The following is a 13,211-nucleotide window of genomic DNA, read 5'->3' as shown; positions in this document are numbered from 1 at the left end:
CCGGATCCGGCATCTGATCCAGAATTTTGGATGGAGATGATACCGCAGCATACTGCAGTATTTCCTCTGTCCAAAACGCCCTTCAGTGACTGAACTGAAGACATCCTGAACGGATTTCTCTCCATTCAGAATGCATGGGGATGAAACTGATCAGTTCTTTTCCAGTATTGAGCCCCGATGACAGAACTCGGTGCCGGAAAAAAAAAACGCAAGTGTGAAAGTACAATAATAGTTTGACCTTACAGTACTAAAAACAGGTAAAAACAACTTTTTCGTGTTGTTAAATGGCAGAAAATACCCGGTGCTGAAATGGTTAATAGCCATTGTACATTCAGGACTTAGATAATCAGTTCTTGGGACACTTTGCTATTTTTCATATTTGTACTAAGATCACGTACAAGCCTGTAGAACAGGACATTCCTCTAACTGGATCAGAAGCACCTTCCCCTAGGGCAGACTTGTAATGACGACAAAAAAAAACACAAAAAAAAAAAAAAAATCATTCTTACTTGATAGATGAAAACTTTTCTATCTTTGTCTGTTTTGAAATAAAACTGTGGAAAAAAAAATAAAAAACTACACCACCGCCTACTCATCACCCAATTATATAACCATAATATCATTAAGCCAGAAATACTCAATGTCTCGTACATGAGGAGAGCCAGGAGCAATGTTTATAGACTCATTATTATGGAGAACAAACTCTCAGCCCAGAACACCAGTTCCCAGGACTGCAGCGGGTGGTGTCTAACATGTAAACATAGGAAAAAACGGAATCTTCGGATAACTGGATGCAGGACAAACACAAAAGCACAATGCTTGAGCAGCGAGATCTGGAATGAGTTTGGACACAGCAGATATACGTGCGGTTTTGGCAGAGGTTACTTGAAATACGATCTTCACAATCATGCTGGATGTTTACATGAACACAGCACTGAGGCCCATGTAGAGTAATAAGCTACTGCTGCGTAAATGTAGGATACCAAAAAGTAAAACATTTATAAGTTCACCTGAATGAATGGAGGTACTATGAAAAACGTATTAAAGAACTAGTCAAATAGCCATGTCTAGATAGATAGATAGATAAATAGATAGATAGACCTCCAACTTTGGCGGGTGAGTACATACAAGCGCAAAGTCAACAACAACAAAAATAAGAAATATAGGAATGACCCAATACACACTTACTGATACGTTGCTAAATGGATCACCAGAAGTGCCATCTTCTTTCTGGAATTCAGTTTTTTCATATGGAGCATCTATAATGCCATTCTGCTTGGTTTTATCTGGCCCCATGTGTTCACCATTCACAGCAGAAGTCTTTGAAATGGTCTTTGCCTTGTCTGTCACTCTGGAGCTGGTTGTGCAGGTTAAGATAGCAGCTGATCCAGAGGAGCGTGTTGAATTTGACGAACTTGCTCTCTCAATCTCATCCTGCGACTGCTTCAAAACAGCCGTTCTGGGAGCTTTACCTAAAGCATACTTAGTATGGGTTGGGGCATGTGCAGGTTGGCCTGGGAAGATCTGTCTATTAATTGGTTGCTTCTGAGATTTAGCAATAGCAGATTCTGTTTTCAGGTCCTGATCAGGAACAGGTTTTTTCTTCAGTGTTTTGATGGCAGAAGCAGGGGCCCGAGGTGATGCTACAGGTGAAGATACATTAGATTGAGACTGCGGAGACCTTGGAGAAAATTTAGAAAAGGTTGAAGGACAATCCTTTGTGATTAATGCAGGTCTACTCAGCACTTTTGCCTTTACATTTTTAAAATTGGGTTTGGGAAAGTTCACCACTTCGTTTTTCTTGGCCTTTGGAACAGACGGTATTGTGACAGTTTTCCTATTAGCTTGTTTGGCTATAACATTCCCGATGCAAGATTTAGCGACGTCTACAGCACTTTCCTGGTAAAAGTCCCTTATAGAATCTGGATTTTTGGGTATATCAATCTGTCCAATATCCTCTATCACTGGAACACAGAAAGTCATGTTTTTTGACTCTGGCAGAGGCGTGGAAGTGTACGTCTTAGCACCAGTTTGTGAACAAGGACTTTCAATTAAGAAAGTATCCTCACAGTTGTTCCCAGTTAAGTTAGTTAACTCTGAGCTTAAAGACTGTGTTCCACAAGAGGATTTAACAGAGCCAGTGTCTTCAGCATGGACACCATTTACATTTTGTGTGTCAAGGTCAGTTTCCTCTATACGTAGAACTGGAATTATGGCTTCTTCGGTACAAGGAGCAGAACACAAGTTATTTTTGTTTGAATCCTTAATTTTCATGACTGGGCCAACGTTTAGAACTTGGTTATCAGGTTTGTTGGCTTCTTTGGGGGTATTGCTAGTGGTCACGTCTGTGTCTGTTACATGTTCTATAAATTCTGCACCCATATTGTTGAGCACCCTTTCTTTGGAATCTCTATTATGTGGAGGCACTTCAAAATAACTCAAGTCCTTAGTGGGCTGTTCATCATTTGGATAGCTGCCAGGGATACTGTTTAACCACTTCAAGGACTCTGAAAACACTTCCGTGGTGGCATTTGGTAACATGGAACTTTCCAGTAAAGAAGCACTCAATGGCTTTTCAGAGCCACTAGAAACACTGTTTTTCCTCATACATTCTGCATTAATGGAGTCCCATGACATAAAAAACAAACTCATTGTTGGTAGCTCTGAGTCTTTTTGTTTGGAAAAAAGGGCACCCATCTCTACCTGTTCCTTCAGAACATTCTTACAGGGTTCATCAGTTTTCTTTACAGTGAACTGTGAAGTCCTTGAAGACTCCATCTTCCTATATTGTGCTTCATTTGTCTTTTGTATATAAGGCATAGACTTGTCAGCATTCAAACTACTGTGCTCATATTTTAAAGAATTGGGATGTGTGGTGAATTCCTGTGGTGTTGACAAAGGGATCGTACTGGGAATGTTAAAGGATTCCTTATAATCCACAGTTTCCTCAAAATCGAATGTGTTTGTATCCAAACTTATTGTTTCTGCCATACGGCCATTGTGTGTGGATTCATGTTGTGGAGGTAAAAAGACCTTACTGGGGTATAAAAGTATTTTTTCAGAAGATTCCTTATTGACATAATCCACAGTTTCGTCAAATTCAATTTGGTGTAACGTCATACTGTCATCATGCGTGTTTTTTAGATGGTCCACACTTTCCCCCAGCTCCACTCCATTGCGATCCTTAAGCATAGAATCATTACCATCACCATATCTGATAGCAATAGCGGGAGCACTGGAATTTAGATTTGGTTCACAGTTCGAATACTTGGGAATCTTAACGGCATTAACATTCCCATTACCATCATCATCGTAGAGCAATGGGGACCCAAATCTATTCCTGGTCGATTCCTCCACATTATCATCTACATTCATCCTGCTGCCTTTCAGCTTTGTACACTTCAATCAGGGCATTTCAATGAAAAGTGAATAAAGTCAAACGAAGAGCAAAAGTTATCCCTTGACCAAGGAGGAACGTCCATGCAAATATCTATTACATAAGCTTATTTTTGGGCAGTTATGCATTCATCAGGTCAGATCTGTAAAAAAAACAAAAAAGAAATAATTAAATAGACATAAAATGAATAGATAATAATCAAAAGCACTGAAATGTAAGGTTAGCCATACACAGAAGATGGCTGTTGGCTGAGTGAGCAAGTGTGCTACTCCTGTCCCCCTCATACACATCCCTGCTTGGTGAGCAAGGATAAGGAAGCCGCAGCTTGACCTAGCTGGTAGCGGCCCATCTCCAAGAAAAAATAAAAAGGATCAAGTAGCTGAAATCCAACTGCCTGATGCTCATCAACCCCTTACATCTGCCACTGGAGAAGCGTCAGTTGCCCCGATACACTTTGTATGGTCATTTGGTCTCGCCAACATCAGCAGGTTTGGCCAACATAGATCAAATGCATATGGCCAGCTTCATTCACTATGCAAATTCCTTCAAGTAATATTTTATATATTAAAGTGGATCTAAATGCAGTCTGAAGTTCTCCTTATTCTAACATGCCAGTCTTCATATTTTCTCATAACTGATATTTTGTCACACCAGAGTGACACGAGTCACACTGAACACAACCATTACATCACAACGTTTTCCATCGACTGCAACAGTTGTGGAGTGTTAGAAAGCAATGACGATAGCAACCGGACTTGTTTGTTTGCCAACGCCACTTATCATATTTGCACTGGTCTTATCAGGACCCTGAACTTTGTAAACCAGGTTAGAAATCAATGATATCAAACCAGGAAAAGTTCAGCCTAGATGCAATAGTTTGTAGTCTGAAATCAAGTAGCTTCCCTTTCACCTTCCTAAAACTCTGGAGGGAATATTTAAGACAAATGTTACATACGTCAGCCTTAAAGGGGTATTCCAGTAACATTAAAGGGGTTCTGCACTTTGTTTTAACTGATGATCTATCCTCTGGATAGATCATCAGCTTCTGATCGGCAGGGTTTCGTTACCTGGGACCCCCGCCGATTAGCTGTTTGAGAAGGCAGCTGCACTCCAATAACGCTGCGGCCTTCTCACTGTTTCCCGCCGGCCCACTGACATCACGACTAGTATCAACTAGCCTGGGCGGGGCTAAGCTCTGTTCACTTGAATGGAGCTTAGCCGCGCCCACGCTAGTTCATACTAGTTGTGACGTCATTGGGCCTGCGGTAAACCGTGAGAAGGCCGCAGCGCTGCTGGAGCGCCGCTGCCTTCTCAAACAGCTGATCCCCCGATCAGAAGCTGATGATCTATCCAGACAATAGATCATCAGTTAAAACAAAGTGCAGAACCCCTTTAAGTCAACCCCTATGCCAACCAATCACAAGAACGGGGATCGCATGTGAGAACTCTCATAGAAATGAATGGAGCAGACACGTGCAAGCCCGACTGGCTGTTCCACTCATTTCATGGCGCTGCAGGGGGTACAGGGTCCCCATTCAAGGGTGGGGGTCCTTGTGGATAGAAGATAATGTAACAGGAATACCCCTTTCATCAAAGGTGCTCTATAGTAAGCTGCAAGTATAAGCATTTTAATAAGGGCTAATGCACATGAACGTATTTTCTTTCCGTGTCTATTACGTTTTTTTGGGGCGGACCATATGCGGAACCATTCATTTATAAAAAAAACGGAAGTTACTCTGTGTGCATTTCGTTTCCGCATGTCCGTTCTGCAAAAAAATAGAACATGTCCTAATATTGTCCGCATTACGGACAAGGATAGGACTGTTCTATTAGGGGCCAGCTGTTCCGTTCCATAAAATACGGAAAGCGCACAGACCTCTGCATTTTTTGCGGATCCATGTTTTGTGGAACCACAAAATACATACGGTCGTGCGCATGACCGCTAAATTTGACACTTCTGGCAGACTGTTTAGCAGAAAGGTAAGCCTTCTACAGTAATGTACTGGCTCAGATTTGTGCTATAATTTATACCAGTCTCCCCTTCCACTGCTTTGAAAAGTGTCGAGAGTGGTGTAAAAGTCACACATTGTGTAAAAATTTCCAATTTATCTTTACACCTATAAAGCTGCTTTCACACTTGCGTTGTTCATTCCGGTATGGAGATCTGGCAGAGGATCTCAAAACCAGATCCGTCACTAAATACATTGAAACTCAATGGGTGACAGATCCAGTTTTATAAGCTCCTAAAAAAACAAAACTGATCCATCACCATTGACTTGCATTGTTTTCAGTGCCGGATCACTTGCAGCGGTTTTGTGCCCGATCACAAAACAGAATGCTGCCAGAACGGAAAAAAACATGACTAATTTCACAATGATGAATTATGCCAAAGAAAACTAGTGGCAGCATAAGTGGGTGAGCCAGGGTGCCCCTGGTATTGGAGCCAAGTGGCGATTACGGTACCTCTTCTGCAAGCCATTTGGCTACACCATGTCATTATGGTGGACTACAAACACATTACACCACACTCCAGATCCTGCTACCTTACCATCAGTCACCTTACTAAGGTGGTTTTCCGATTGGCAAGTATGGGAACGCAGAAGAAAGAAAAATGGATACAACTTGAAGAAAAGTCAGACCAGAAAGCCAAGAATAAGCTTGCAGTGTGATAAAAAGTCAATTACCAATGATTCACAATAACCTACAGGCAACGCCAGACAGCTTTACCAATTAGAGAGTTTTAAATAATTCTTAAAGTGGTGTCATTGCAAAACTCTGACACATCAGACGCCTTTAGCTGTGGGACAATGAGGAGAGGGCACCTTCACCAATCACCTGTACAAAGAGGTACAAGCAGTCTGTGCAGTCTACCCCGTCTACAGCCTGTACATAGCGCTCAATGGAGCTGGAAAGTGGCTGTCGGATGTAAAAGCAATAGTGTTTATCAGAACACTCGTACCCCCAGGTCATATACCGGAAATAGGGTCAATGACGTACGAAAGCTCCAGCATGCAGGCAGCGTTTTGGTGTCTGCCTCCAGAGCGGAATGGAGACTGAACTGAGGCATTCTGAGCGGATCCTTTTCAATTCAGAATGCATTAAAATGAAAACTGATCCGTTTAGGACCGCTGGGGAGAGCCCTGAACGGATCTCACAAACGGAAAGCTAAAACGCCAGTGTGAAAGTAGACTAACACTACTTATAAACTCGCATTTTGGGCAGATTAGTCATGGATCCGCAAAAACGGATCTGTTACAATAATACAACCGCATGCATCCGCCATGAATGGATCCGTTTGTATTATCTGTAACATAGCCAAGACGGATCCGTCATGAATTCCATTGAAAGGAGACTGTTTTCTATTGTGCCAGATTGTGTCAGAGAAAACTGATCCGTCCTGGCACGCAATGTAAGTCAATGGGGACGGATCCATATGGCTCGGTTTCATCAAGCGGACACCAAAATGCTGCAGGCAGTGTTTTGGTGTCCGCCTCCAGAGTGGAATGGAGACTGAACGGAGGCAAACTGATCCTTTTCCATTCAGAATGCATTAGGGCTAAACTAATCAGTTTTGGACCGCTAGTGAGAGCCCTGAACGGATCTCACAAACGGAAAGCCAAAACGTCAGTGTTAAAGTAGCCTTAGGGTCCATTCACACGTCCGTTGTTTCTTTCCTGATCTGTTCCGTTTTTTGCGGAACAGATCTGGACCCATTCATTTTCAATGGGTCCTGAAAAAATACGGACAGCTCAATGTCAGATTTTTTTTCAGAACCAATTGAAAATGAATGGGTCCAGATCTGGTCCAGATCTGTTCCGCAAAAAACGGAACAGATCAGGAAAGAAACAACGGACGTGTGAATAAGGCCTTAATGTTCCCACACGTTTGACATCTAACCATGTGCCGGTAACAGTAGGCTTTCAATAACTATGTACAAGACGATCGCTAATGGATCTTCCTCTTTTGTAGAGGACAGACAGGAAGGGGGGGGTCAAAACATCCTTCAAGTGCAGGTCCGCCAGGAGAACCGCCCAAAATCTCCTGAATAGACAATAACTATCACTCTGGTTATCTTAAAGGGCTTCTGTCACCCCACTAAAGTGATTTATTTTTTTTTGGCTAGTTAAATTACTTATATTGCGATATATGAAAATATAATTGTGTTCCTTACTTTGATCCAGCAGTTTCTTTCAAAAACGAAGTTTTATAATATGTAAATTAGGTCTTTACCAGCAAGTAGGGCGTCTACTTGCTGGTAGCTGCTGCAGAAAACCGCCCCCTCGTCGTGTTGATTGACAGGGCCAGCCGCGATCTCCTCCTCCGGCCAGCCCTGTCAGCATTTCAAAAATCGCGCGCCTGTGTTCATTCGGCGCAGGCGCTCTGAGATGAGGAGGCTCGTCTCCTCAGCACCCTCTCAGTGCGCCTGCGCCGATGACGTCTTCTATTTCGGTGATGTCATCGGCACAGGCGCACTGAGGGAGTTCTGAGGAGACGAGCCTCCTCATCTCAGAGCGCCTGCGCCGAATGAACACAGGCGCGCGATTTTTGAAATGCCGACAGGGCTGGCCGGAGGAGGAGATCACGGCTGGCCCTGTCAATCAACACGACGAAGGGGCGGTTTTCTGCAGCAGCTACCAGCAAGTAGCCGCCCTACTTGCTGGTAGAGACCAAATTTACATATTATAAAACTTTGTTTTTGGAAGAAACTGCTGAATCAAAGTAAGTAACACCATTATATTTTCATATATCGCAATATAAGTAATTTAACTAGCCCAAAAAAAGAAAAATGACTTTAGGGGGGTGACAGAAGCCCTTTAAGTGCCTATAAGACTAATAACTGTTGATCTACAGAATTTCTGGGATCTAATAAGGGCTCATGCCCACAAACGTATTTTCTTTCCGTGTCAGTTATGGTTTATTTGCGGACCGTATACAGAACCATTCATTCCAATGGGTCCGCAAAAAAACAAAACAAAACAAACTGAAGTTACTCTGTGTGCATTCCGTTTCCGTATTTCCGTTCCACAAAAAAATAGAAGAGGTCCTATTATTGTCTGCATTATGGACAAGGATAGGACTGTTCTATTAGGGGCCAACTGTTCCGTTCCACAAAATATGGAATGCACACGGACGTCATCCATATTTTTTGCGGACTGCAAAATACAAATGGTCGTGTGCATGCCCAAACACACCAAAGGAGTATCCCATATTTTATGATCAGGCATTTTATTGGATTACCCGCAAAAAGAGGCTTTATATAAAGTAAATAGAGCTAAAATAAAGCTATATCAATGCATAATTTAAATGGGTTGTCCACCCCCCAAGGGCCTTTCAGGCCACTGGGATCTGGCTCCTTCAATTCCAGTCTCCCCGCATCAACATCCGGTTTGAGGTGGGTCATGTGTCCTCTATGGGTCACTTCACTGGGACATGTTCACAACCCTTAGGCCCCTTTCACACGAGCGCGAATTCCGGACAGGTGCAATGCGTGATGCAAACGCATTGCACCCGCACGGAATCCGGACCCATTCATTTAAATGGGGCTGTGTACATGAGTGATGTTTTTCACGCATCACTTTTGCATTGCGTGAAAATCGCAGCATGTTCTATATTCTGCGATTTTCACGCAACGCTGGCCCCATAGAAGTGAATGGGGCTGCGTGAAAATCGCATCGCATCTGCAAGCAAGTGCGGATGGTTGCTAAGAGATGTTGTTTGTAAACATTCAGTTTATTTATCACGCACGTGCAAAATGCAGTAAATCGCATTGCACCCGCGCGATAAAAACTGAACGTGACCGCAAACAAAACTGAATGGCTTTGTTTGCACAATCACGCAGTTTTCACTGAACGCATCCGGACACGCTTGTCTGCAAGGGGCCTTAATGTTCCTAAACTTCTTAAGATTCACTGACCTTATTAACCAAAGTTTACAACTGAAAAGCTGGCCTTGTTGCCGATAGACCCAACGAGATCCAAAAGAATATTATAAAGTGATTAAAGGGCTTCTGTCAGCCCACTAAACCATTTTTTTTTTTGTTTATTAATAATCCCTATACTGCGAGCTCTGCAAACATAAGTTAAATAATCATTTTTGTTCAGTAGAATTTGATAAAAAGCTATTTTTGAAATATGCAAATTACCTTGCTACCAGCAAGTAGCCACCCTACTTGCTGGTAGCAAGGTATTTGCATATTTCAAAAATAGCCGCATCCTCCGACCCTAATGACGCCCCCTCCGCATTGTGATTGACAGGGCCAGGGAACGGAATCGTTCTCTGCTGGCCCTGCCTGTTAGCATTCAAAATCTGGCGCCTGCGCTGCGGCCGTACGTATCTTCAATCTGCGCAGGCGCACTGAGAGGCGGCCGCTCTCTCCTTAATGCGCCTGCGCCGGGTGTAGATGTGACGTCATCGGCGCAGGCGCATTGAGGATGGAGCGGCCGAGCGAGTGGCCGTCTCTCAGTGCGCCTGCGCAGATTGAAGATAGGCATGGCCGCGGCGCAGGCGCCAGATTTTAAATGCCATCAGGCAGGGCCAGCAGAGAACGATTCCGTTCCCTGGCCCTGTCAATCACAATGCGGAGGGGGCGTCATTAGGGTCGGAGGATGCGGCTGCTACCAGCAAGTAGCCGCCCTACTTGCTGGTAGCAAGGTAATTTGCATATTTTAAAAATCGCTTTTTATCAAATTCTACTGAACAAAAATGATTATTTAACTTATGTATGCAGAGCTCGCAGTGTAGGGATTATTATTAAACACAAAAAAAAAAAAACGGTTTAGCGGGGTGACAGAAGCCCTTTAAAGAGGTTCTAAAATATGATTAGAGGCTTTTGTATTTGCATACAACTGTAAGCAGTCATTGTACAGTAAAGGATATATAAAAAAGTGAAACAAAATGTACCCCCTGGAGAGCCATCGATTAAAAAAATAAAATAAAGTGTATAACGGTGCCGTGTATAACTAAATCAAATTCACCACACCAAAAGATACACAGCAAATCCATACTAACCTAGTCCCCACCACTAAACTACGGCTTCTGGGATGTCCTTCCATCAGAGTTTCTCAACTTCTTGCATGGTCACATTGGCTGTAGCTCCAATGACTAGCCACTGCGGTGACATGTCCCCAAGCAGCATGTGACCCAACAGCAATGTGCTGCTTGGGAAAAAAGACTGATTAGCCGAAACGCGTCACATTTGCCTGTATTTTGTTGATAGCAATAAAGTGAAGAATTATTAGCATCAAAGGGCGAGTGCCGATCCACTTCTACCTGCTTGGGGAAATGTCACCACTAAGGCTAGTCATTGGCTGCACCAGCGAACGTCATCCCGGTAAGTTCAGAAACAGGCACAACGGAGCAGAGTGGTCTTAATTTCTGGAGTTGGATTTAAAAAAACAAAAAACAAAAACAAAAAAACAAAAACACTGGAAAACCCCTTTAAGGCTTTTCCATTGTACACTAATCCAATGACTGCCACTGCTCTTTATTATGCGAGGACGTACAGTAGCTATAGGGGGTGCAGAGGTAGCAGATGCTCCCGGCCCCAGGAACCTGAGGAGGCCAAAGACCCTTGTGCCACACAAGAAGACGCCGGTATTATAGAAAGTGCATGCAGGTCAAGTTACACCTCTGGCTGGAAGGAAGGGGTTAGGTCATAAACGATTTGGGGGGGGGGGGGGGGGGGGGGTTAATTTTTGCCTCAAGCAGCAGGAAGGCCATGTGCGCCCCTGGCTACAAAGCACTGAGGGAAGGGGGGCCCCCAAGCTGAACCCTTGCACCAGGGCCCATGAGCCTTTCTACGACTGAGTATATGCAAAACCTCCAACACTGACTGAACTTACAATTAACCTGTACAAGTAGCATTGACTATAGGGGAGAATAGCTCCATATATAGTGCCCTTTTAGACCCTTTTGATTGGGGCCATTTTGTGTGCATGGGTAGGTATGTATTCAAGTGACAAGTCCTAGTGCGAGTTTCTCATCGTAAGTAAGATTCTCGCCCACTCAGCAAGTTTCCACACTGGAAGTTGCCATAGTAATATTCATATATTAAAAGTACAGAAAGTAAATTCCATAGCATAAATGCATTAACAGACCAGATTTCTTTAAATTTTTCCAACATTATTCTCTTCCACTTCCAAGTACACAGAAAAAAAATGGCAGAATGTTCTGCACAGGAGCCAAGACACACACTGAATGCACTTCTATTACTACAGAGCCGTGCAATCAAGACAGGATGGCTTTCCCACTATAAACCGAGAAGCTAAAATTCCATAAGCCTCATCAACTCTTCCAAAGTGACTCAAACGAAAAGCCTGGTCCTGCAGTCATATGATTTGTCAATTTAGGAGGGCAGAGCTTAAAATAACACAAGAAAGGGAACTGCACATGTGGTAAAGTCAGCATAGAAAGCAATTCATAAAAAAAATTAATAAATAAAAAAAAAAAAGACACAAAATTTAATATTACACACACACACATTTTTCTACACGTGTTTATGGCCGTTTTAGCACCTGTGTTTTTTGTAGTAACAAAAACATAATTCGACTTATCGGTATCACCATGACAGCCACAAGGAGCCCTTCAACTCTGTAGGTTCAGAAGCAGATAAATGTTAAAACACTCCCCCCCAACCCCCTTCCACCATACACCAGTGCTTTATAAAAAATTACAAGAGTGAGAGGTGGAGATAAATCTAAGCAAGTATTATATAATTAGAAGGTATTAATTCATACCCTCAACAAAATTAAGTTAATGATAATAATTGTGGAGAGAATAACGGGCCGTCATGGTGATCTCATGGAAAGCGAATTACTGTCAAGTCTAAATTCCAATTTTCCATATCACCATGACGGCCACAAGGAGATATCCAAAATTATAACATCTCAGGGGGGCTACTGCCTGAAGGATTTTACATCCAAAGGACAGTTTGGAAGAATGAAAAATCTAAGCGTTAATGCTTAATAAAAGTAGGTACACTGGACCAGGTCGCAGCCCTGCAAATGTCTTCCATGAAAGCACCTGCTTTCTCAGCATGAAAAGAGGAGATGGCTCTAGTTGAATGCGCTTTTAAGTTGGCTGGAACCCCTGAGTGGTATAACAACGGGAAATTGTGCACTTTATCCACCTGGCAATGGAAGACCTAGAAAAACTCTTCCCCCTGTTTTTCCCCGAGAATTGAACATGAAGACTATCGGACTGCCTGAATTCCTTAGTGACCTCCAAGTATTTCAGAACCATACGTCTAACGTCTGAAGAGTGAAAGGAACCTTCCCTGATATATTTTTTGGGTTATTACAAAAATACGGGAGGATGATCTCTTGATCCCTGTGGAAGTCAGATACCACCTTAGGCAGGAACCCTGGGTCTAGTCTGAGTACTATCCTATCTTCCAGGATTCTAAGATAGGGTGCACTAATTGAGATAGCCTGTATTTCACCCAGCCTTCTTGCGGACATGATCGCAATCAGAAATGCTGTCTTGAAAGATAAGAATTTGAGCGGACAGTCTTCCAGAGGTTGTGGGCCTCAATCTTGATGCTGCTCTGATGAATCTTCTGATCCAACTGTGATATGCCAAGTCTGCATCGAAGAAACAGCTGAGTGCCGATACCTGTACTTTTAGAGTAGATGGCCTAAGACCCAGCTCTAGATCCTGTTTAAGGAAATCTAAGATTTGTTGAATCTTTGGTCTAACTAGGTTAGTAGAATATTCCCCTAACCAAGAGCAGAACCTCCGCCAAATTTTAGGTATATGGCAGATGTCACCTTCTTCCTACTGGACCAGAGAGTGGCTATGACCTTGTCTGAAAAAT

General features: G+C 43.0%; 1 protein-coding gene across 1 annotated transcript in view; it reads right to left on the bottom strand.

The window, feature by feature from the left end:
- LOC120991014 (microtubule-associated tumor suppressor 1 homolog) overlaps positions 1 to 13,211 on the bottom strand; it is a 100,323-nt gene that overhangs the window by 54,851 nt on the left and 32,261 nt on the right. Inside the window, exon 2 of the mRNA XM_040419904.1 lies at positions 1,189 to 3,539. Coding sequence (XP_040275838.1) covers positions 1,189 to 3,375 — 2,187 coding nt within the window. The 5' untranslated portion in view covers positions 3,376 to 3,539. The remainder of the gene's footprint in view (positions 1 to 1,188; positions 3,540 to 13,211) is intronic.

This window comes from Bufo bufo, chromosome 2 (genome assembly GCF_905171765.1).
Source record: "Bufo bufo chromosome 2, aBufBuf1.1, whole genome shotgun sequence".
Lineage (NCBI taxonomy): Eukaryota > Metazoa > Chordata > Amphibia > Anura > Bufonidae > Bufo > Bufo bufo.
This window is presented reverse-complemented; position numbering and strand designations above follow the sequence as displayed.